This window comes from Embiotoca jacksoni, unplaced genomic scaffold, assembly GCF_022577435.1.
Source record: "Embiotoca jacksoni isolate LCO1_2020_lvr unplaced genomic scaffold, fEmbJac1.0.p SCAF_32, whole genome shotgun sequence".
Lineage (NCBI taxonomy): Eukaryota > Metazoa > Chordata > Actinopteri > Embiotocidae > Embiotoca > Embiotoca jacksoni.
Window position 1 is genome coordinate 1,680,182 of NW_027185384.1, and position 20,752 is coordinate 1,700,933.

Here is a 20,752-nt window from a genome sequence, read left to right on the forward strand (position 1 = left end):
CATTTGCTTTTGGATAAAGGATTAAAAATAGCAGGGAACGGTTGATAGACAAAAGTTTCTCAATGGCAAACTTGCTTCAAATCTTAAGGCAGACTATGTTAAGAACCTCCAACAGCAAACGTGGATATGGCAATAATTCAACAACATTCATACCTCTTGGATCGCAAAGAAAACTACAGCATCCATATAATGAAAAATTTAGAAACCCAGTAGAGCTTTTCCTTTATGGTTGTTTAATGAAAATTAGGTTCTGCTTCTTTTTTTTATGTTCACATCGTCTGCTTCATGCTTTCCATGTTGCAAAGAGCTGAGATTCTGCTGCTGTGTAAGGTGTGATTGTTGAACGTGAGAAAACGTCTTTTAGTCTGTCTTTGTAACTGTACTCTGGTAAGACTAAAACTTTCAGACGAAAAGTGAAAGGTGGGTATCAGAAGTATTTCCTCACTGTATTATTTTCACACTGTCAGAGGAGAGCTGTGTCATGTGTGTGTTTGTGTTCACTGACCAGTGTGGTCTCTGGGAGAGGGTCAGGCTCCAGATGATCTGGACAAGCTCATTGACACTCCACCGCTGTCCACGCTGCTGATCGAGAGACCCCAGAGTAGCACCGTCCCTGTGGGTGAGTGACACAACAAGAGAGACGAGTTAAAGAAGGAAAGTCAAAGGTAAACTGGAAAAGGAAAGATTTTAAGCATTGATAAGTGGTAAAGAAGTAAAAAAAAAAAAAAAATCAGGAGTCCAAAATATTATGCTCCCTAAACTGCTCCAGAAATGTGAAGCTGACGTCACACCGTGTTGAATTCTGGGTAACGTGCCATGTTTAGAGGATCCTGTTGCCTTTCAGTTATTGAGTCGGAGGCTGTCTTTTTTTCCTGTGGGGATTATTAATCATGTGACTGAACAAACCAACTGCCTATGACTCAATAACATAATCACATAGCTGAATGTTTTTTCGTTCTCTGTTTCCCACTCCACCTCCTCTCCTTTACATCACATTTAACATTTTAAATGTCCTTTTTTTTTTTTTAAATGCTCTGGCACCGCCATGCAGTAAGAGCACATTCCTTATAAAATGAGGCCCCCATCCCAACATGCAGCACAGCATGAGGTACCCTCACATTCCCCTTAATCCTGAAATCAGTCGAGGAAACTTTTACTCAACAGTGGCCATTGTCGTCCTTGAAAGACAACAGAACAATAGCCACCATAAACTACTGATCATACCAAACCAAGTAAGGCGGTAGCAGACAAATCTAAGAGTCTGCTGGTATAAGCGAGAATGTGTTTTATTGACAATGAATCTAACTTTTCCCATTAAAGAGGATTTATTTTTTGTTTTGTTGGTACTTAACCAGATTATAAACCGGGTACTTGGAACTTTCTCTGTGGTCATATTGTGTTTTTGTGTCCGAAGGTGGTGACATCAGTTTTGTTGCCAAGGTGGAGGCCAAAGATCTTCTTCGCAAACCCGCTATCAAGTGGTTTAAAGGCAAATGGATGGATCTGGCCAGCAAGACAGGAAAGCACCTGCAGCTGAAAGAGACCTTCGACCGATTCACTAAGGTAACCTGCTTACCCTCGACTTTCTTCAGGAGCTTACTCTATTTGAGCACCACCTTTTGTGACAAACTCTGGCGTATCACCCTCTTGGCAGATCCACACTTTTGAGATGCACATCATCAAGGCCAAAGATAACTATGCTGGAAATTACAGGTGCGAGGTCACCTACAAGGACAAGTTTGACAGCTGTTCCTTTGACTTGGAAATTAAAGGTTTGTCACAACAACTAAAAAAAATGTCCCCTCGGGGATTAATAAAGTAACTACCTAACCTAACCTAAGCACATTATAACAGTAAAAGAAAAACAGCACACATTCAGCAGGGCATAAAACATGTATTGTGTGTTGTTACTGTTTTACAGAAGTGGAAACGGGCTCACAGAATATTGATATTCGATCAGCTTTCAAAAGAAGGTAATAAGAAGACATGATGCAGCAACAAGACATGTTGATATTCTGAAGGGATGAAAAAGGATGAACCTTTATACATTTAGTATTCAACAGTTTTTCCTTTTTCCCTTCTTCACCTGAGCAAACCGAGTTGTCTATTTCAAAGAAGAGAAATGATCTTTACTCATAAAGACCCCTGAAACATGAAGAAAAAGTGCCCTTTCATGAGGAACAACAATGAACATTTCTCCTTCCAGTAATATTACTGAATGACATATAAGTGTGACAAGATGGTTGTAATCATGTAAATAACCTTTCTTCAAGGTAATTACAAATCAACCAACTCAATTTGTAAAGGCCAACTCTTGCACTTTAAATCTCCCTCCAAACAATGTGACTGGAAAGCAATGCAAAGCGTCCCGGTTCCCATTGCATCATCACATGCAAGACAGCTCTTGATGTGTTTTACACAAACCACCTTGTTTTAAGTTTTTATCTGGGAAAAAGACAAAAAAAAAAGGTTTCTGTGTAAGCACCAATCGTGAGTTAGCTTGGAGCTAATGCACCGATTGACATCAGAGCCTTTGCTTTGTGTTGCTCTTTTAGCATTGTTTTCTAGTGCCTGTAACTGTTTCAGCACTGATTGAATCTTCATTAATCTCTCCTTGTTAACAACAGCAGTGAAGGACAAGAAGATGCTGGGGAGCTTGACTTTAGTGGTCTCCTTAAACATAGGTGAGAATCACATCCCGACACCCAAGTGGATTTTATCCTATTCAGCATTTTTAAGCCCCATCCCGCTGGTTTTGGATGTGCTTCTTTTGATTTGTATTAGGCAACTGTATGAGTGGCAAGTACATTTTTACAGATGATTCTTAATGCTGTATCGGGGGTTTTCAAAGTCCGGCACTGTAGGCCACACCTCAGATGAAACAAAGAACTGCGTCCGCCCTTATATTGAAACATGAAAAAAGTTAATTTTCATCGATTTTGTCCCACCAATATTCTCACTTGGTCTTGGGGGAGGTAAATTTGGCAAATACAGTTCCCATAATGATTTGGAAGATACAAACAGGATGTATAGAAAACTGAATGTATCTTTCATTTGGGATTTCTTCTGTCTTTCTGAAAAAATTAAGCTTGTTCAACAAATTGGCATCCACTACAAGCGTGCCATTGTAGGAACTTTCGTCATCGTAAATTGGTTTCATCCATATCCATGAAACTCACCCACGAGCTCTTCTAAAGTAATTTATCCAATTTTCTCATCGTAATCTCGCCTATTAAAAATCTGCAGTATTGACGTTTAGTTCGTAAATGTGTAGGGTTTATTGGAAATGGTGTTTGTTAGTCTGCTAAAAAACAAAACAATAATTTTGGGGCGTCGTACAAACAACTAAACACATGAATCGAGTCACATGATATACTGCACTGTGGAAGAAGTTATTTTTAAGCAAAGAGAGACAAACATTTAGTGTCTGTCTGTCACATTATGTTATGACTCTTAGAAGTACGAAGTGTGACGCAAATAGCAGCAATCAGGAGCTAAAGAGCTTAAAATTCCCCCCTTTCAACTCTCCTGCGCCCCCCCCGGGAGGCGTGCCTCACAGTTTGAAAACCCCTGTGTTATAGCAAAACTGCTGCGGTGGCTCAGAACAAACACCCTGATGCATATTTGAGATGCAGTGCAGCGTTTAAGTGTGAGTACGAATAGAGTCACCGTGTTCACCGGCGAAATTATCCATTTATTTTGGGCTTGTCTCTTCTTCTCCCCTACATATTCAGAAATCAAAGGTTAGTAGAGAGAAAACCATATAGGTTTTAAAACGATTAGACCTTACTGCGGGTGAGTACTGTAATCCTGTAGAGTCCCCAGCATGACATGTAGCTCTAGGAAGTGGACGAGCAAGAGTGTTGGCCTACTGTAGTGCGGTAACACTTCATTTGAAGGCAGCATTCCTAACTGCTCGGTCAGCAATCAGTAATGATGGAAATGGGCCTTCTCGTGTCATCAACACTGTGAGGTGACTACTCTTCATCGAGCAGCACCTTTATGAGGTGAAGAGCACCATTTTGGATCATTAAGGATGTGCTAGTGGGCCACGGTGAAATGATGCTGTAAAATAGTGTTATCACTACATTGTCATTTATTTCAGTTTAGAAATACAAGGCAAAAACCACCATGTTTATTTCGGCCTTCTTCAGAATTGCCTGAAAATAAACAGATCAGAAACACAAGCAAAGTATGGAATAATATTTTACGCTATTCACCTCCAACCTTTCAGACATTTGGGAAAAATGTCTATGAAAGAAAAGACTGCCTGAATGTTCTTTATCTAAACTAACGGATACACACATGTCCGGGGTGACATGTTTACTCACCTGGATCTCACTAATCTAACATCTACTCCTGTATAGACTCTGTCCTCATCTAACAGTGTCGGATCATCTCTGACGTGATCACTCAAACCAACACCAAACAAAGGGATGGGCCAGTTCGTACGAGCGATATGAAGATGTTAAAACCTGCATTAAAAATCTTTGTCGCAGGTTTGCCCTAAACTCATGCATGCTGCATATCAACATGTTATTACACCAGAAATGTTAGGCATTACAGTGTATTGAATGAGTCAGCATTGTCTCTCAAATGAAAAAAAAAAAAACACTCTTGATCTGTGATTGCTCCAGTGTGATGTCTTAACCCTGATAAAAACCCTTGTATCATCTTCCACCTTTAGAAGAACCTATTCCTTCCTAAATGCATGATAGAAACCTTAAAAAGTCCATTCACAAGAATCTTATTGTATTCAATGGCAAACCAGAGTAAATCAGCAAAGGGGCCCTTCCAGTGGCCCAGTAACAAGATGTTTTCTTGGCCGTCACTCCAGGTTCTCTTTTTTTTCCTTCGCCAGAAAACCTCAGAACAATAGCTGGTCACCAGGTTTGTAGAGGACAATAATATACTTCACTAATAACTACCTTAACAAGGTATTCACAGGACTGAAAAGCCACTTTAAGTATTTATGAAGGCATAAATTGGCCTTCAGTGTCCAGTGGTTTCAATAACTTTCTGCCATTTTCCTTCAGTCTTTTTCATTTTTCATTTTCTTTCCATTAGTAATTGAGTGTACATAAATATAATGACAAATAATATAATATAAAATAAGACATGTGCAACAAAGGTCCCCATTTGGGCTGCAGTCGGGGACGTTGTGCTTCGTAGTCAATGTCTTAGGCCTCACCCACGCCAACGTAATCATAATCATGCAGCTAATGATCCTTATTTGTGCTTCAAGGTTTCGAAACACTTCAAATAACATCCTGCTGGATAAGAGCTTGAAAAAACTTGCATACACATTTAAACCTCCAAAACCTCTAAGCAAATTCGAGAACACCTCTGTATTAATAGCCCTGCTACCCTGTTAACACGTGACCGAAGAGCCGATGCCGACAAACAGGTAGATAGCTCATCATGCCCATCCCTTTGTGTGACATGTCCCGAGGAACGCTCTGTGGAGTCAAAGCCAGCACAGTCTCACATCAAAATGTTTAATACATTGGTCCGCAGTGCAAAACGTATGTGTTTCACACTAATGGCTTCAAAATTGTGAGATGCCTACATCTGAGACTGGATTGTCAGAGAAGGAAATCATGTCATGGAGAAAAATTAGATGACAGTTTGTTTCAGTGCTGGGAGGAGGTTGGATGGATCAAATACAGGAATTTTATTGAGGAGACTAGGGTTGAAGTCCATGAGGAAGCAAAAATAAAGCAAAAACACTTATTTCAAGCCGAACCATTATCCATGGGATTTTGGTGCGTGAACCCAAGGCAGCTTGTGCATATATCTGAGATAAGTGTTTTTTTATGGACAGTCGTGACACTGATACAGACCAAAAGACAATAATGGGCCAAGAAAAATGTAGTCATCTCACATTTTGTGAGCCATTATTTTGAAACTAATGTTTTGCACTGTGGACCAACATGGCTATTATACATTTTGATGTGAGACTGGGTTGCATGCTTGAACCAAAAAAGGCAGCACCAATGGAAACATTATCCAAGTAAAAAAACACTGACCGATCTCATGACCACACCAACACCCCTTATTCTAGAGGTTAATGAGCGGTTCCTCAGGACACGTTGCAAACACCAGCATATGACCCCTGTCCTCACGTGGTTCCCTCATATCCGGCACCACTAGGGAGCCCAAGCAACAGGAGGACGGTCCTGATGTGGATGTGTGGGAGATCCTGAAAAAAGCCCGTCCAGACGAGTATGAAAAGATTGCCTTTACGTACGGCATCACAGATCTGAGGGGTCTGCTGAAGAGGATGAAAAAGATTCCTAAAGAGGAGAAGAAGAGTGAAGGTAGACAAATCATTGTGGGAATACTCAACTGGTGAATTATTTACTGTACGTTTGGTTACAGGGGAAGCTTGATCTTGTTGTTGATCTTAATGCTGATTTTTGTTTTTTGCTACTCTGACTCTGGTCCTTTCTTTTCAAAGCATTTGCAAAGAAGCTGGATCCGGCGTATCAGGTGGATAAAGGTGGAAAGATCCGCTTGGTGGTTGATCTGGCTGACCCCACAGTTGAGCTGAAGTGGTACAAGAACGGACAGGAAATCAGACCCACTCCCAAGTATGCAACCAAATTTTTTTCATGTTTCGGTTCATCGTCTTCTCGGGTTCAACACGGCACAAATAAAAGGCATTTTATCAAAAATGTCTTTTATTTGTGGAAAAGCCTTTCCTTTACCAGTTCTCTGGTATATGTTTTCATTCTTGCATCTCTCGAAGGCACAATGGTTCACATGTTTTTATTCCACACACAAAACAAAGCCATTGAAATGCTCCATAGACATCTTTACAAATACCCCAAGAGTTATACGAAGGTGTATCAATAAGTTCCGAGACTGCTCCTGTTGCGTGCAAACAATTCTCAGCACCATGACGTGCACAGAGCAGGAGGAAGGTATAACCCCACTGAGTAAGTGTTACAAATTTCATCGCTTGATCAAGCTCAGTGGCCGAGTTATGCACGTTTTTGTGAGCGCTGGTCCATGCACATCAAGCGACGAAACTTGAAGTACTTACCTACGAACATTACAGTTCCTCTGAGCTCTGTGCACGTCACGGTGCTGCTCAAACGCAACAGGAGCAGTCTGGGAACTTTTTTTTTTTTATCCACCCTCAGATATATGTATATCAAATTTTAACAGTGGCTTAAGACACAGCCAGTTCACTCCATTACACTGTGAACCATTGCCAGCTTACGCCCAGCAAACAAATAACATTCTCTCGACTCTAATGTGGCTCCAATTGGCTTCCACACAATCTCACACACATATTAGGATCAATCTCACGGGGTCGTTCACAACAAATGGCCCCAGAGCTACATTTGGGTGAAAATGCAATGTACGATGTCAATTGTTGGCTGTAAATGCCATGAACTGCTTTACATGTCATCCTCAGTACAGGAAAAAGGTGGTACCTCCTTCACAGGTCTTTAACCAAGACTGGCTTTGGAACAGTTTTAATAGATGTAAAATCCCATAGTGTCATTAAGAACTTTCCTATTTAGGTATAATACTATTATTATCCAACTATACTGTAGCTGGAGGGATAGGATTACATTTTTTTTGCATATTTTGCAAGTGTCCCATGAGGACAATGGGTACTATTAGTGAAATCTGTGTGGAAACAGAATAAAATAATGTTATATATCCCTGTACATTCTTCTGCAAATGCTAAGCTGCTATAACTAATATTTTAACAATGGATGAAATGCCTATATGTATAGTGGAAAGGGTTTCACTCATAGTGACCAACCCACTGATAATTATAAACTCATTATTTGGGTTTTCAGTTCCTCTCATCAGCTTTATTTCTTAAAAAGCAGTACCATTGGTCTACAGTATCTAAATCAACACCAAACTGATAGATCGTGTTTTAGCATTAAACAATGTCAACACAATCCTTGAATAGAAAACAGATATTAAGTTTACAGACTTGTAGAGCTGTGAACTAGATAAACCCGATGTCTAACCTTACGTACATTAGCTGAAGATTATGTTCAAAGCCATCTTAAGTTAAAGCCATCTGGGAGGATATTGCTGTTTTCTGGTTTTGGTCTCCGGTGGCATTTTCTCCAGGGCTCCCTGGTCCGAAGACTTCTCTGTGAATCTCTTTGTTGTAACACTTTTGCCAACCACGTACTCTCCCCCTCCAGGCATGATGTTTCTCTATCTTTGTCTTGTCTGTCTGTCATATCATGATGCTCCTTCCTGTCTGCCATAATTACTTCCTGTGCTCCGGCCCCATTCTGGCTCTACTGCTGACCTTAAGTCAAAGGAAGTAAGTCCATCCATCCGGTCGATTCTCCCTTCTCCATGTCACAGTTTTGGTGTGAGCCTGCCCCCTCTGTGTGTAGTCTCACTTCTGGGTTTGTGAAATGTATTTGAAGCATGCAGATTGAAAATGTATCCTTACATTTTGTACACAATTTTGTACATTTGGTTTTGAATAATAATGTCATTTCTGTACTTGATAATTTTGAAAAAAAATCCACTCCTATCTTAGGAACACTGTAAATTGGCTGGTAGATTTATAACCAGTGATGTAACTAATGGACTTCCTATCTAGGTATATATTTGAGCATAAGGGCACACAGAGGATCATGGTCATCAACAACTGCAGCATAAATGACGACGCAGCCTATTCAGTATCTGCAGGGGAGGACAAATGCACCACAGAGCTGTTTGTTAAAGGTATCTCTATTAACTTTTCGGCTTTTCACGACAACGTCTGACAAATTGTACCCAAGATGTACTAGTAAACCTGTCTTCAGTTACATCTTCCTCTCTTGCCTTACAGAGTTACCAGTTAAGATAGTTAAAGGTATTGAGGCCGTGAAGACCACAGTGAACGAGAGGATCGAGCTGGAGTGTGAGGTGTCAGAGGAAGGCGCTCAAGTCAAATGGTAAGACAATAAATGATGCATTTAAAGTCCATTTCTACAAAGACTGTCAGTGCTTTTTATACTGATTGTTACAAAGTCAAATTTTTCACATGGTGTTGATTTAATGCAAAATAAATACATTTTCAGATGCGTCTGTGGGAGACTCCCATAAGCCTTATGTGCAAGCAGGTTATTACGACACACAGTTACGTTTAACGTGGTTCAGATTACGTCTTGGGTGCAAGATACCAGTGTTGCCATGACAACAAAGGTGGCATAACTTTAAGGAAGCAGCAACGTTAAAATCATAATTTTAAACCAAACCATTATCTTTCTGTAATTGAAACATTCAAAATTTTGGAAACGCTCCCGTGTGTTGTATTTGAGGGGAGAAATGGGTGGACTATATGGTTGTGTGTTTTTGGGGCTTGATGCTCTGGAAAGCCAGTTTGGGCTCAGAAAAGTATACTTTTTCAAATGCAAAATATATATATTTTAGCGGGCCCAAAAAATGGACAAATGTTGTGTAATAAACAATCATCACCACCATGTTTAGGACTTCCAAGTTGTTAAATGCTTATTTACCTATTTATGTGACTATTTAAAATGCTCCTTCAGGATGAAGAATGGTGTTGAGGTACCAACAGGAGTGCGCTCGAGATACAGAGTAAAGTGTGAGGGAACCAAACACTACTTGGTGATTGATGACGCCTCTAGAGAGGACACTGGAACATATTCCATCATGGCCACTGGTGGCACAACTGAGGCTCACGTTCAAGTAGACTGTATGTAGTATCTTCTCACTTCATTGCTATTTGTATTGCTTGCATGCTTTTTTTTTAAAGAAACTGGCTCGATTGTGGTCCATCTCTGTCCTTTTAATTAGTGAAACCACTGAAGGTGTACCAGGACCTGCAGGACATAACGGTTATGCTGGGTCAACCCATCAAGCTACACTGTGAGATCTTCCCAGGCAACGTCCCAGGCCGCTGGTACAGGAATGGACAGCTGATCCAGCCCAACGATCACATCAACATCATACATAGAAATAAGTATGACCCTTCTATAGAACTCTTTCCAAAGAAAACCAGTTTTACACAACCTGTAACTGACATCTTTTTGGTTTTTAGGGTCCACCGACTTGAAATTGAGGCCGGCTCCCTTCATGATTCAGGAGATTACACCTTCGTACCTGAGGGATATACACAGAGCCTGTCTGCCAGAGTCCACATCATTGGTACACAAACTATGATTCACTGGAGTTTCTTATATCTTTCTATATGCTTTCTATTTTTCCATGATCTAATTCGATTTTGCACAGACCCTCCACAGGTACACTTGGAGAGCTTAAACTTCCCAGACAACACCGTCACGATCGTGGCAGGAAACAAACTTCGCCTGGAGATCCCCATCAGTGGAGAACCAGCACCCCGAGTGGTGTGGATGAAGGGAGAAAGGGTGAGCTGCTTTCTAATTAGTATTTAACTCTAAAGTATTAAATCATTAAAAATGCCTTGCAAATATGTGCTGCATAATTCCTTAAAACAGCTGGGTACTTGTCAAACATTACTCAAAGAGGTGTAAACAATGCATTTTAGGGACTATTTTCACTATTTGTTGATTGAGTCCAAAAAGTAGAATAAAAAGCTTATGTGTTTGGATTATGTATCTTGCTTCTGTCTTTTTATGTTTTCAATAGACAACTGCTGAATAAAATCAACAAATGGCATTTTTTTTTCCTGTAATTAATTTGCATCCATTTATGATAATCTGTTAAATGATTAAATAACATTACAGACAAGCTTGTAGTCTTAAGAGGTCGGGCAATGATCAATGCAAATGACAAGGGCATAAGATAAATTCAATGTTGGTCTTTTGATGGGATTTGTTAACAATAATAAACACATAGAATATCCCCAGCCTTATGCTTTAAAAGATCATGTTGTAGTCGCCAAGTATTTTTCTTTTTGCAGGTGATTCTCGAGTCGGGTCACCGAGTCCGAGCTGAAACGTACGGCGACCAGACGAGCATGACGATTGAGGTCACGGAGCGTGAGGACTCGGGGAACTACAAGATAGTCCTGCAGAATGAGGCTGGCGAGGCCACAGCCAGCATCAGAATCAAGGTGGTCGGTAAGAAAAAAAACTTCAAAAGAAAATATCACAAGGAGATTTGTTCTTTTGTTTCTTGACTCGTTGACCTGAGTGCGAATTGTCTGCAGACATTCCTGACCCTCCTGAAGCCCCTTTGGTCCCAGTGGTGGGAGGTGATTGGTGCTCTATGACATGGGACCCACCAAAATATGATGGAAGTTCACCAATATTAGGTAAACATTGCATCGTATTAATTACCAAAACTTAAATGTATTTGTTGGTGTTAAATGACAAGATTCCTGAATGCCCTCTGAAGGTTATTTTGTCGAGAGAAAAAAGAAACAGAGCTCCAGATGGATGAGACTGAACTTTGACCTGATTAAAGAAACCTCATTTGAACCCAAGAAGATGATTGAAGGAGTGCCATATGAAGTGCGGATCTTTGCAGTCAATGCCATCGGTGTGTCCAAACCCAGCGAACCATCCAAAGCCTTTACTCCCCTCGGTGAGTAACATAAACACCACCCTACGAGGTGTGAATGCCAAAAATCTGTCCAGGAAAGAATAATATACCCTCACGTAAGGGACGAAATTTCAAGGAGTGGGTCTGTGATAGTGCCTGTGTGATCTGCCCTTGGTACCCCCAGTGATGCAGCTGTCCTCTCCACCACCATCCCAAGCATTCTGACAGTGACCTCCACTGGACACGCAGGAGCTTTAGAAGATATTAAATATGTCTTTTTAATGGCTGCCAAATCATCTGCGGATTAGAGGTTTAGGAGATCAGGTCTGTCAGAGGGCTCAATAGGAGTTAGATATGATTCAGAATACAAGAATAGCTAGCAAGAGCACAGACTATTCAGATCTGAGAGGGAGATTGATCGCATACCAGCCAGAGAGAGAAGAGGAGCCTTGCTCACGTGTTCATGACTCACCAAAAACTAAGGGAACACAAAGGTAGAATCATAGCTTTAAATCGTGTGATGTCTAAAACCTTAATCTCCACTCAGCTGTGACCAGTGAGCCCACCATGCTGGTCGTGGACGACGTCACCGACGACACAGTGACCGTGAAGTGGCGTCCTCCTGAAACCATCGGAGCTGCTGGGCTGGACGGATACTTAGTGGAGTACTGCATAGAAGGAAGTGAGTCAAAACACTACTAAAGGACTCCAACACCCACGACAAAGTTATCGCACTTGTTATGACTTGTAATGACTTAATTTACAATCTTTTCATCCGAGGCCTTCACTGGAAAAATTCCCGAAGGCAAACAGATCATATGTGTAGCAACCAAACTGAGCCTATGTTGAAAGTCTAAAAGCCAATTAGATGATTTGAAACTTGTAACTACTCTCAGTTTGCCAGTCTGCAAAATTTTTAAACCTGCCAGTTTACACCAAAGCATTTAGACAAGACAGTGTGACATCTCCACAGCAGCGACTCTCTCCTTCCCTTTTTATGGCCTGCATAACTGAATAGAATTTGTAGTGTCTTAAAACATGAATGAGGATTGTGAAAGTGAGTTACTTTCAAAACACATAAGCATTATTATTTCAGCTGGACCGTTTTCTTTTCTTCCCTACAGCTAACGACTGGGTCATATCCAACACGGAAAAAACAGAGAAAACCAAGTACACCATCACAGGGCTGACCCCGGGGTCTAAAATTTTAGTTAGAGTCAAAGCTCTCAACGCAGCTGGAGCCAGCAATCCACGGACCCTGCAGCACTCCATCCTGGTCAAAGAGGTCATTGGTGAGCTCTGAGAGGTTTATAATGAACGTTCAACTTGGTTGAAAGGTGGAAAAAAGAAGTGAAACGAGCATCAGTATTGACGCATAAGATCATTCCTCCATAACAAACCTTCTGGTGTAACTCCTCCTCAGAACCACCGAAGATCCGCGTCCCACGACACTTGAAGCAGACATACACTCGCAGAGTTGGAGAAGCCGTCAACCTTGTGGTCCCATTTTTGGTAAATCTCCGAGCTCCATTGATGCAACACATCTCTTAACAGAACACTGAACTCATGTCGCTGTGTGTTGGCAGGGCAAACCCCGGCCGAAGGTCACCTGGCTCAAGGAGGGCAAGCCCATCGAGCCTTCCCACGTTAACATCCGCAACACAGACTGTGACAGCATCATCTTCATCCGCAAAGCAGAGCGCAGCCACTCTGGGAAGTACGAGTTGACAGTGCAGGTTGAAAACCATGTGGACACGGCCATTCTTGATATACAAATTGTAGGTAAGTGAAGCTATCATTCTCCGAAACAAAACGATCATAAAAACATGATAAAAAAATAATATTAATAAGCCTTGCTTTTAACCTTCAATTTTTCTTTGATTTCTAGATCTACCTGGACCTCCTCATAGTGTGAATATTGAAGAAGTATGGGGAGGAAATGTAGCTCTGATCTGGACCCCCCCGAAAGACAACGGGAACGCCCCAATTATAGGCTACACCATTCAAAAAGCAGACAAGAAGACAATGGTAAAAGAGGGACTTATTCTAAAATGAACATGCGAAATATGTCTTTGTTTGTATTCACATCAACGGCTTTACTCTGCTTTCCAGGAATGGTACACATGCATTGAGCACTACCATCGCACCTGTATCACCATCACAGAACTGGTGGTTGGGAACGAGTACTTCTTCAGGATCTTCTCTGAGAATATGTGCGGCCTGAGTGAAAAGGCCACTCAAACCAAAAAAAGCGCTCTCATCGTCAAAGAAGGTACAACTGACTGTGTTCGACAGTGTGAAGGAAAAGGGTACAAATGTTCCCTGACTTTACGTTCTGATGGGGGAAAATGCTTCCAAAGTCCAAACTTTGGAACAAATCACATTCATTATTACATGTTAGTAACGTTGTTGTTCCATTTGCTGTCTTTTGTTGTTTTGTCGTTTTGTTCGCAGCTGTTATCTGAAAGGTACTGTCAGTGATGTTTTCCACCCTAAAGTGAGCCTAAGCCACAGCCTCACTTCTAAATCTCACAGGGTTCGGGGTATGACTGACAGGCCTTTGAACAGAGGTGTCTCAGTGTCAGCCGTGATAAATAAAAAACAAACATTGTCTTTCCCTCATCACATAGGGAATTCCCCACATGATACCGCTCAGCACCAGTATCATGCACAACCCCATTCCTTTACACTTCCCCCCACAGGCTCGCAGATGAAAGTGCCCGAGTACAGCGACCACGACTTCAAGGAGGCGCCCAAGTTCACGCAGCCGCTCATCAACACTTTTGCCGTCGCCGGCTACAATGCTACTCTGAACTGTAGTGTCCGTGCCAACCCAAGGGTAGGTGGCAGAATTACAGCTAAAAGTGGTGTGTGTGTGTGTCCATTGTAGTGCTGATCATGTTGGATTTTGTGTTGGAGTTTAGCATTGATTTTCCTCCCAGTGCACAAAAAGCAATGAAATAGTGAATTTTTAAAAGGATCATCCCTTTTTTTTTTTTTCTGTTATGAACATCAATCATAGTTTACAGATCTCCTGGTTCAACTGTTGCAAATTCCTGTGCAAGGACAGCCTAATGCTTTCACTTTAATATGGTTTTAACCCCAAATAAATTGGTTTACATAAAGCACTCCGGCTAAGCCGTTTGGCTTGTTTACTACCTGTCTGACCACCTGGCCGTCCCTGTTTGTTTTGTTTTTTATCTCTCAGGTTTAATTCTTAGTTTGGTAGTGAAGCTTAAACTCATTCAGGAAATCTCAGAGGTCCTTTACAAGACCAAGAGAGCAAATCAGATATATGCAGCAAGGAAAAGGTTTCATATAAACTCGCTGCTGCACTGTAGCTTCAGAGCAAATATGGTTTGGTGGAAAGGTGTCTTAAGTATCTCTTCAGTGGGTCCTAATACAGTCTAATATAGGCTGTATGGAGCTGCATAACAGACAGAAAGGCAGAACAATGCCATGGATTTATCAACACAAAGAGACCTGATGATACTTAAGCAGCTCAACTGCTAATTGGACATTTCAGAACCATAAATTCTACCATCAATTTATTTAAACTTCAGTCTGAAAAAGTTTTTTTTTTTTTTTTAAATTTTTAAAGTAGCCAAACAGGCAACCGAGGACACAGAAGGCAAATGAATACACAGTTTGACATTAATGTTGGTGGCAAAACAGGATAAAAGCCCACATAATTTAGCCACATCGATCCACAAACAAACAACGCTTGTGCAAACAATAACAGACTTACTGTTGCTACAATAACCAAGCAGACACGGTGGTCTACAACACAAGCAGCAACAAACAACACGATTAAAGAAAAGCAAAACGAAAGAATTAAAACAAAAAAAGTCAGCATGTCATCACAAAAAAATAAACATGAAACAACTCACCAGTGACGTTTTCTACCAGCAGCTGTCAGATCGAATCAAGTCCACAAACGTTTGATTGGAACACAGTAATGTGACTTGATCTTCAAGCACCATCCTCCTCCTCCTCCTCTTCTTCATCCTTGCAGACCTTTTAGCCTCATTGACAATATCCCTCTCCATGGACAGTAATGTCAGGTTTAATTCCTGCTTATTGACCAAAGCCTGCTCCTCGCTAACATTTTCAGCAGGACGCTTCTTTGGGATTTAGCATCAATAAAGTTGCATTGCGGCCACCTTCTTGTTTTAATCGACTTCTACAAGCTTGTATTTAGTCCAGTTGCTTTGAAAATCCCTCAAATCGACTTAAAGTAGCAAGGGGGGGCCCTCTCGAGGGGTGGGGGGGGGGGGGGGGGAACTAAACAAACAGACCACAGCGCCCCCGCTGCTGCTGCTGTTTCCTGCAGGAGGATCCTGCTGTTAGAGCAATGCTTGATATCTCTATGATCCTGTGTAGACAGCATGTTGCATTTTGCAATGTTTAACTGTTGCGACGGCAGAATAAAGATACATTTTAAGTTTAAATATTTAAGAAAGGTGATCAAATTGTAGTGACACTTTGTTCCCTAAACTCATCCGCAACTGAGGTGATGAACAGTCAAAAAGTGAACAAAACAAAAGCTGTAATAAACCAGAATGACCCTTTAAGAGGAAACTTTTTAAAAAGAAAACCAAGGGGTCTATCTGCTGGATTACCATCATGATGCTGCTGACGTTTCTCTGTCTGCCTGCAGCCTAAAGTGATCTGGATGAAGAATAAGATGATCATCCTCGATGACCCGCGCTACCGTATGTTTAGCAACCAAGGGGTCTGCACTCTGGAGATCAGGAAGCCCAGTCCTTATGATGGCGGCCTGTACACCTGCAAGGCCATTAACGACCTGGGAGAGGCGCAAGTCGAATGCAAACTGGAGGTCAAAGGTCAGTGTGGACCAGGAGGTCCCCTCTGTGTGCCTCCCTGGGTACCTGAGCGTATCTGGGTCTGGTTTCCCAAATTTTATTTCTGACTTGGTATAATAATTCCAACTATGTCCTCTCAAGATCTTTGCTCCTTCACATTTTAAAGACAAAACTCATTTATGATCACAATCACCACTCTGTAATGAGTGTGAAGCAGCAAGGCGACTTTGGGAAACCAACTCCACCAGGGTACCATAGTGTTTGAACTGTGTGTTACAGTTCAGCAAAGGGACGATATGGGCGGTGGACATGTAAGTATCTGGACTGGGTTGCACCAGCTATTCATAAATTCATTATGAGGTTTGAGTGTTATGAAGTCTCTCATTGGGCCGCACCATTAAAACTCAACAAATGTCTTTAGTAATGTGTAAATTGGTTGCTAGGAAATATCTATAGCCTATATGTGTCAGGTTTAGTATCTTTTAATGGAAAGTCTGATTATGCTAATCTAGCAAACATCATTTGATCATTTAGTCGAGCATTATTAGCATATTTTTTTCAAACAGAGTTATATTTGTATCACATTACATATGTCAGCCCATTACTTTTTTTTTTGTCTTTGACTCCAATAAGATAATAAGCATTAGCGTCGTCAATTTGTCTACATATGAATTAGTTTGTTTGGTGCAACCAGCTTTATTTCACCAATGTGCAAAATCTCCATTCAAACTTAACTTTGCAAATTTAGAATTTATGAACATCTCGTGCAACCCATTACTGAACATCATTTTCAAAATATGCATAAATAATGATATTATAATAATCCGTTCATGTGTGTGCAGTGCACATAATATCTGGTGACACTTTTCCATCACTGAAACATGCAGAAGTTTATCCTTTGTGTCGTCACACATCTCTATCCAGCCCAGTCCATCCAGCCATCCTGTCCATCATCACAGCACACCACCTCAGCACACAGTCTGTCACCAGTCACACCCGAGTAGGCATGGCATATAGAGCTGTGGTGTTTTTGTGTTGTATTATTTAATGTCTCCATCTTAAACTGTTTTCCAGAGAGTCCAGTGTCTCCTTTATGCCACACAGTTAACTCCTCATTTAAAAGAGTTCAGTAATAACTCGCCAGTATTCCCTGGTGCACACATATAACTCCATGTAAACATTTTGTTAACCCCTCTTCTCTTCTCTCTCCCCCAGTCCAAATTCAAGAATTGTGAATTTATGTTCTCATATAAAGGTAAGCTTTCATATGGTTTTGGCATATGAAGCTTATGTCATTCATTATGCATCTTTCAGCCAGCCTGTGTAACCTTGCTTCTCTCAGCCGGCGGGACTGTAGCGTCCGTTCTGAAAGCAGGATCCAGAGAAAGAACAAGTCACAATTGCATGACGGCTTTTGACAGATTTTTACCTGATTCCCCTTAGCTGGCTGCCTTTAATAGCTCAGTTTTGAATATTAAACCAATTGTTGGTGTGAAATCATGTGAATTCAAAGACTGTCTCTCATGTAACTTGTGCCAGAAATAAGGTGAGTAAAAAGTTTTCTAACATTTGCTGAGAAATCAAAAGCATAATCTGTGGGGATTGAGATACTTTATGCACTGAAGACTCTGGCTGCTGTTGAACAACATCATGCATCCAAAGAAAGCCTACTAAATTATATTTCTATGTCGTGCTTGGACCTGCCTGATGAGTGGCGAACGCATAAACAGAGACGGCACAGTTTCTCTTGTTGCCTTTTGCTTGGTGCGGATGACTAAAGGTGTTATTCATTAATCTGGATTTTTGTAAAGATTGTGGACCCGCATTTTACCTGGTTGTTAAATCTATTGTGTCTTTGCTGTAAGCAGTGTCCCACTTCCACACTACACACAAATACTGAGCAGGTTATGAGTTCGGAGTGTATTCTTATGGGGAAAGTTGCAAAATAGTGCTCTGCATTGTCAACATTTTTGACCCTTTTGTCCCACAACAGATTGCATAGGAAAATATTAAAGACGAAGGTTAACAGGCTTTTTTCACAGCAGACATTTTGGTGGACGGAAGACTAACGTGCATAAAAGCAGAACCCAGAGTGATATGCAGTCATCAGTAATACACCTGTGCTTTCCGCACAATGATAAGTCAAAATGTCTACTGGGAAAATGTTTTGTTTTGTCAAGTATGTTGATTTTTTTTTTTTTTGGCCATGCTAATGTGTATCTTGCATTGTTGGTCACGGAGTTGGTCTACCACTTTGGTGCAGACTAAAATATCTCACAAACTATGGGATGGATTGCAATGAAACTTTGTCCGGATATTCATGGTTCCCAGAGGATGAATCCATCCGACGTCAGTGATTCCCTGACTTTTTCTTTTTGTCAAATTTTCCATTATTTTTTTCATTACATCTAATTGGACAAATTGGTTAAACAACGTATCCTGGTACCATTGCCATGGAATTTAGGGCAAACATTCATGGTGCCCATGAATACATGTGACCTCTGTGATTTTCTGAAGTTTTTTTTTCGCCTGGTGCCACATTAACCACTATTTCTTATCTACTAAATACATTGGCACAAAATTAGATCAACTTATTCATGGTTCCCAGATGATGTACCCTCCATGTTCCCTTCAGAATAAAGTTTGTCCAGTACTTTTTTTTTACCAAATAAATGGATAAAACTCCCATCAGACTCACCTGCATTTAGTGTTTAATGGTAATTATGTGCATGCCGATATCCTAAACTCAGATGATAAACATGAAAACCGTCATGAGCATGTTAGAATTGTCATTGTTAGCCCGTTGGACGGATTTAACTGAAAGCAGTGCCGTGTCTGAGTTACGTAGCTGCGAGCATGGCTTCGTTTTGTTGTGTATTTTCTGCAAAAACAGTAAGTCAGACAATAAGTGTGTAGTATGGAATTGGGACAAACCGATTTACAAACTGCATTGTGTGCATACAGGAAGCCAATTCTGAGCAGCTTTCTTTTCTCTTTTCGCTCCAGTGCTGCGAGCTCCCGGCCTCCCTTCTTTGAATTTTGTTTGCTCTGCTGCGCTCAACCTGTTGCTCTTCAGCTTTTCTCTTCTTCTCTCTTATCTTCCTCTCTCTGTTCTTCACTTTCCCACATACGCCTCAGTCCCTCCTAACAATATTATGAGAGAGTTTTCCTTCTCGTCCCTCAGGAGGCTTCACCTTCTTCGAACTCATGAAGCGCGGCGTGCCCCTGCACCTGATTGACAAGTACATGAACGAGACGAAGATTGTTGAGCAGGAGAAATAGAACTGAACACAGTGCAAAAAAGACACTTTGGCTTTGCTTACATCTGCCGCCACTAGTGACCCTCTTCTCACACGTGCTGAGGTCGGCTGCCTGAGGGTGGACGGAGGGATGGCGGGACAGGAGGAAGGGTGTGGTGGAGGGTGCTCTTGTCTGCGGTGTGGCATGCTGTGTGCAGGTTTGGAGCTAGTTCCCACAGAAAAGTAAATCCAGATCATCTTCTTTGTCACCCTGTTATGTTTGAAAGAGTCTGTCTGTGTCCGCTCAGATGCATGTCGACAGTGTTTTGGTTCTCGCTTTAAAAAGGACTTGTAGTGTGTAAAAAAAAAATAATTAAAAAAAAAACAAAAAAAAACCAACATATACAAACCACATATAGCACAAACAGTGACACACACCTGTAGTATTTACAAGTGGACTTTTGTTGGGAGTGCTTGTTGAAGGTAGTATTTTACTTCTGGGGTCTCAAAGGAGGGAAATGGGAATATATACACTGAGGTTTGGTGTTTGTATGGTGTCAGTGAACTTTAACATGGCAAGAAAAATGACAACAGATTTGAGGGATAAATGAACATGTTGACCCATCTGATATCAATCGCACTAACGTTTGTTAGTTTCACTTTTTCTGTGTAGGTTATTTACATCTAATAATTGAGACAGTGTAGAGGTTTACACACAGTCCATATTCTGCATGACACATTGTGATTTTTGGATTCATGTTGGACTGAGGTTTGATTGAGGCTCAGTCATGTGCGCATGCCTTTACCTTTGTAATTATGACCTATGGATGCCAATAAAAAAAAAAAATATATTTAAAAAGATTTGCTGTCGATGTAAATACTCTTCTTGCGTGGACCTGTTTTTGTTAAAGACGGGTACTTGGGGTTAATGAGTGACAGATTTATCGGTCTCAAAGCTAGAACAGATCATGGACCTGCTTCCTCTCTTTTGAATTATTTTATAAATTCAAATGTAATAAAACTAAATCGATTGTGCCAGTCCTATTCAAAATAGCTCCATCTTGACCAGTTACAACAGTATAAGCCGATTACACATGAATAATACATGGTAGTAGCATTTTTCTGAATTGAATGCTTTTAATTTTAATACTTAAATGCATTTGCTTGTTTGCATTTAAAAAAAAAAATGTTTTCCTTTAGTGACCTAATTGTTTAAAT

At 40.9% G+C, this 20,752-nt stretch overlaps 1 protein-coding gene across 7 annotated transcripts in view; it reads left to right on the forward strand.

The window, feature by feature from the left end:
• The window catches only part of mybpc1 (myosin binding protein C1), a 31,282-nt gene extending 10,877 nt beyond the window's left edge, over window positions 1-20,405 (forward strand). For 4 of the 7 annotated variants that reach the window (XM_069164768.1, XM_069164770.1, XM_069164771.1 and 1 more), the window contains 26 exons: window positions 509-619; window positions 1,415-1,563; window positions 1,655-1,772; window positions 1,922-1,973; window positions 2,628-2,684; window positions 6,154-6,320; window positions 6,461-6,593; window positions 8,300-8,308; window positions 8,597-8,721; window positions 8,828-8,933; window positions 9,531-9,697; window positions 9,799-9,964; window positions 10,043-10,149; window positions 10,234-10,370; window positions 10,886-11,045; window positions 11,135-11,239; window positions 11,323-11,511; window positions 12,017-12,151; window positions 12,594-12,761; window positions 12,893-12,981; window positions 13,056-13,251; window positions 13,358-13,497; window positions 13,582-13,741; window positions 14,172-14,308; window positions 16,130-16,316; window positions 19,480-20,405. In XM_069164768.1, coding sequence (XP_069020869.1) covers window positions 509-619; window positions 1,415-1,563; window positions 1,655-1,772; window positions 1,922-1,973; window positions 2,628-2,684; window positions 6,154-6,320; window positions 6,461-6,593; window positions 8,300-8,308; window positions 8,597-8,721; window positions 8,828-8,933; window positions 9,531-9,697; window positions 9,799-9,964; window positions 10,043-10,149; window positions 10,234-10,370; window positions 10,886-11,045; window positions 11,135-11,239; window positions 11,323-11,511; window positions 12,017-12,151; window positions 12,594-12,761; window positions 12,893-12,981; window positions 13,056-13,251; window positions 13,358-13,497; window positions 13,582-13,741; window positions 14,172-14,308; window positions 16,130-16,316; window positions 19,480-19,577 — 3,368 coding nt within the window. In that variant the 3' untranslated portion in view covers window positions 19,578-20,405. Of the gene's footprint in view, window positions 1-508; window positions 620-1,414; window positions 1,564-1,654; window positions 1,773-1,921; window positions 1,974-2,627; window positions 2,685-6,153; window positions 6,321-6,460; window positions 6,594-8,299; window positions 8,309-8,596; window positions 8,722-8,827; window positions 8,934-9,530; window positions 9,698-9,798; window positions 9,965-10,042; window positions 10,150-10,233; window positions 10,371-10,885; window positions 11,046-11,134; window positions 11,240-11,322; window positions 11,512-12,016; window positions 12,152-12,593; window positions 12,762-12,892; window positions 12,982-13,055; window positions 13,252-13,357; window positions 13,498-13,581; window positions 13,742-14,171; window positions 14,309-16,129; window positions 16,317-17,510; window positions 17,551-19,479 lie in introns of all 7 variants that reach the window. The other 3 variants (XM_069164773.1, XM_069164775.1, XM_069164769.1) reach the window with 3 other exon arrangements.
• The last annotated feature ends 347 nt before the right edge of the window (window positions 20,406-20,752 follow it).